Source organism: Argentina silus (genome assembly GCF_951799395.1).
Source record: "Argentina silus genome assembly, contig: scaffold_123, whole genome shotgun sequence".
In the NCBI taxonomy this organism is placed as follows: domain Eukaryota; kingdom Metazoa; phylum Chordata; class Actinopteri; order Argentiniformes; family Argentinidae; genus Argentina; species Argentina silus.
Window position 1 is genome coordinate 1 of NW_028152530.1, and position 4,165 is coordinate 4,165.

A 4,165-nucleotide genomic window follows, 5' to 3' on the forward strand; every position below is an offset into this window, starting at 1 on the left:
CAGATGCTCGGCGGGGGACTGAGATTGATGCAGATTATCCAGGTAGGGGGACTGAGATTGATGCAGATTATCCAGGTAGCGACATTATGGATGAATGTTTAACCTCCAACACCACAGCTGGCTGTTGACGTGTGTGTGCGCGTGTGAGCCTGCGTGTGCGTGTGCGTGTGCGTGTGCGTGTGCGTGTGTGTGTGTGTGTGTGTGTGTGTGTGTGTGCGCGTGTGAGCCTGCGTGTGCGAGCGTGTGTGTGTGTGTGTGTGTGTGTGTGTGTGTGCGCGTGTGAGCCTGCGTGTGCGAGCGTGTGCGAGCGTGTGTGTGTGTGTGTGTGTGTGTGTGTGTCTCAGACAGACAGCCCCATGGTGTACAGACGTACCTGGTAGTTATTGATGAAGTCAGAACTGGCCTTTTCTTTCCATCAGAGCTCTCACCAGGGAACACTCGTTAACGCTCCCCCTCTCCCCCTCCCTCACCCCCCCCCACCCTCCTCCCCCTCCCTCCGCCCCCACCCTCCTCCCCTCCCCCTCCCTCCGCCCCCCTCCCCCTCCCTCCGCCCCCACCCTCCTCCCCTCCCCCTCCCTCCGCCCCCACTAGGGACTAGGGAACAGGGGCTAGGTGCTATGTTGGGACTAGGGAACAGGGGCTAGGTGCTATGTTGGGACTAGGGAACAGGGGCTAGGTGCTATGTTGGGACTGGGCCTCTGACCCCAGTGTGTGTGTCTCTCTCTCCCCCAGGAGGTCCTCTGAAGCCGGCCTCTGGGTTCCCAGCCTTCAGTGGCCTGGCCCGCCTCACCTGGCTGGTGGATCTGTTCGGGGAGCTGGCGGTGGTCTCGGCCTCCCTGGAGGAGCTGCAGGGGGGGGCCTACATAAAGATGACCGCCCACCTGGTTACCAAGCAACAGAGGTCGCTACAGAAACACATCTAGCTATACTCACTTACAAGTTAATAACTAATATGACTTCAATAGTTTGACTATTATTAATATGACTATTATTAATATGACTATTAATACTAAAAGGCCTTAAAATATGACTTCAATAATAAATAATAAAATAATAAATATACATGTACAGTTAGGTCCGGAAATATTTGGACACAATTTAAAATTTTCTCTGTACGTCACCACAATGGATTTGAAATGAAACAATCGAGATGCAATTGAAGGGCAGACTTTCAGCTTTAATTCAAGGGGTTGAACAAAAATACTGTATGAAACGTTTAGGAATTGCAACCATTTTTATACACAGTCCCCTATTTTCAGGGGCTCAAATGTAATTGGACAAATTAACATAATCATAAATAAAATGTTCATTTTTAATACTTTGTCGAGAATCCTTTGCAGGCAATGACAGCCTGAAGTCTGGAACCCATGGACACCAAATGCTGGGTTTCCTCCTTTGTGATGCTTGGCCTTTACTGCAGCTGTCTTCAGTTGTTGTTTGTTTGTGGGTCTTTCTGCCTTTAGTTTTGTCTTCAGCAGGTGAAATGCGCGATCAGGTTGAGATCAGGTGATTGACTCGGCCATTGCAGAATATTCCACTTCTTTGCCTTAAAAATCCACAAAAAAAAAGAAATCCTTCTTCTAGCATTGTGACTGCCTATGGCCGCTGGTCTGAGCATTGATTACTTTGTCTTATGATGACTCATGATTCACTTACTTAAACAAATGGATTTGTTGTACGTCGCTTTGGATAAAGGCGTCTGATAAATGCCATAAATGTAAATGTAAATAAGGAAGGAATAGCCCACACCTGTCCATGAAACAGCTTTTGAGTCAATTGTCCAATTACTTTTGATCCCTTGAAAAACATATTAAAGAGCTGTAATTCCTAAACCTTTCCTCCGATTTGGATGTGAATACCCTCAAATTAAAGCTGAGTCTGCACTTTAAGCCCATATTCATTATATAACTGTAACTTGAATATGTTTTGGTAAAGAGCTAAAATGACACAAATTGTGTCAGAGTCCAAATATAATATATAAGGCAATCATGTCAGATAAGATACGCACGCACACACACACACACACACACACACCAGGGGGGCTAGTGGAGGCAGAAACAATTCCTCTTTCCATTCCATGCATCACAATGAGCATGTCCTCCGATTTCTACCTCCACCAGCCTCCCCTGGTTTACCCTTGATGTCTATGATACCTGTGGATGTTTAGTGCGTCTGATATAAATCATAAAACGGTCAATTCTGAATTTTTTAGAACTGTTCTCTGATTGGTTCTCCCCAGGCCTCTGACGTGGATCGAGGAGCGTGGGCCGGGCCTGAGCAGAGCGAAGAGCATCGACTTCCACTTTGACACGTGTACCATGACCCAGCTGCCTCCGGGCCCCAGGGAGGCCGTGGGCCTGTTCATGCAGGATCTGGTGCTCTTCTCTGGGAAGCTGCTGGGCCAGGCGCCCCCTGAGCAGCTCCAGACCGAGAGGCACAGGGTGCTGCACTGTCTGGAGCTGGCCGAGAGGGTCCAGCAGCTCAGCCAGGCCGCTTAGAGGGGGGGACCCCCGAACCTCATAGAGGGGACCCCAAATCTCGTAGAGGGGGACCCCCAGGCCACATAGAGGGGCCAAACTTTGGGGTCAAAAGTAGAGATTCTCAGCTTTAATTCAATGTTGTTTTCTTTCAGATTGGTTTCAGCATTTAGAAAGTACAGCATTTTTTATTTATTTTTATAAATATGCACTCCCCTCTATTTCAGGGCTTCAAAATTCATTCAACCCTGATTTGCTGTGATATGAGACTAACGCCCTCCCTATAACCCTAACCCTAACCCTAACGCCCTCCCTATACTTGAATCTCACCCTTCTTCTTCACCAGCAACAAGCGTCCGTCCGTCTGACCTCTGCCACACCTGAATCAGTGTTGATGTGTTGCCTTGAATCACAGCTTATTGGATTTCTGGATACAAAACCATCCTTCATGTCCTGTTTCATGGCTAAGAGCTGTGTTGACTGACTTCAAATAGTTCCAAAAATCCCTTCCTGATTTACCCAGTATTTACTTTTTATTAGACAAAGACAATGGCCAGGGCTAACAAGAAAATGGAGGACGAAAAAAGGCAGTTTCAGCCCCAAAACATCACGGCTACTCTCAAGTAAAACAATAAAACTACCACACACATGGAAAATCTCTCTCTTGAACTGGTTTAACCACACATGTTTTAGTACAGCTGAGAAGTTTTGCAGTTGAAATGACAGTATCTGTTCAGTTATCGAAAAGTGTAATCTAAGACAGCAGTATTTATTACTTTATTGTATTTATTTTTTTATCAAGCAAACGGTTGCCTGGTAACTGGCTGGTAATGTTTGAGTGAAGGAACTATTTGAGTCTCCAGACTGACCCCTTCACTCACCTCAAATCCCACTCTGGTCTACCTAGAACCAACAGTACTCACCCCATGCCATTTTAAACACTCTTATCTGGGCCTCAATATTGTGTTGTCACAGATGAATTGCTATAAATACAATTAATTCCACAATGTATGCCATTTGTTGAACTAGATGTTTTCTCCGGTGTTGATTATTAATGTCTGCTTTCACTTGAGGGAACTAATGCCTGTCCTGCGTGTCTCCGTTGTCGTGGGTGTATTCGAGCTGGGAAGGTGATGACGTTATGCTGAAGAATGTTTTGGTTGCCATGCATATTAATAAAGTGTATCTGTTTGACCAGCTCCCTTGTGCCTGTGACTGCAACAAAGTTGTTGTTTTTTTGGTGGCAAAGTTAATTAAAGCCAAAAACAGCAGAGTAAGTTATGAGGAAACTTGTACCACTTTAAACATTTCACCAGAGTTTTGTTTTACATTTCATTTTTTACATTTTATTCAAAGGATCAATACACGCACTTTACAGAGAAACGACCATTACCAACACAGCCTTTTACCAGGATTGAGAGTGTTAAAGACATCTACCATGACTGATTTTTTGTGATCTGAGTTGTTCGTTTTAGTGTCATTATGTTGACACTGTTGTACGGTAAAAGTTTATTCCCGCGTCCGGTGCCGCTCGCTCTGAGTGCCGCGGGATACCGGAGGGGCGTGCCCGTGCCCGTGCTCGTGAGGAGGATCGCATCTCTCCGTGCGTGTTCGTCGGAATCATTCGGGACACGGGACACTGTTATGTTTGCGGTAATCGGTAGGCCTCCGGTTTGAGCTAAACGAGC

General features: G+C 46.2%; 1 protein-coding gene across 1 annotated transcript; it reads left to right on the plus strand.

Moving 5' to 3' along the window:
* Positions 1 to 708: 708 nt before the first annotated feature.
* Positions 709 to 3,670, plus strand: blvra (biliverdin reductase A; the record flags this gene model as incomplete). Its single annotated transcript, XM_083698016.1, has 2 exons — positions 709 to 901; positions 2,240 to 3,670. Coding segments are annotated over 2 exons (452 nt in total), but the record flags the coding sequence as incomplete, so codon positions are not given.
* Between the last annotated feature and the right edge of the window lie 495 nt (positions 3,671 to 4,165).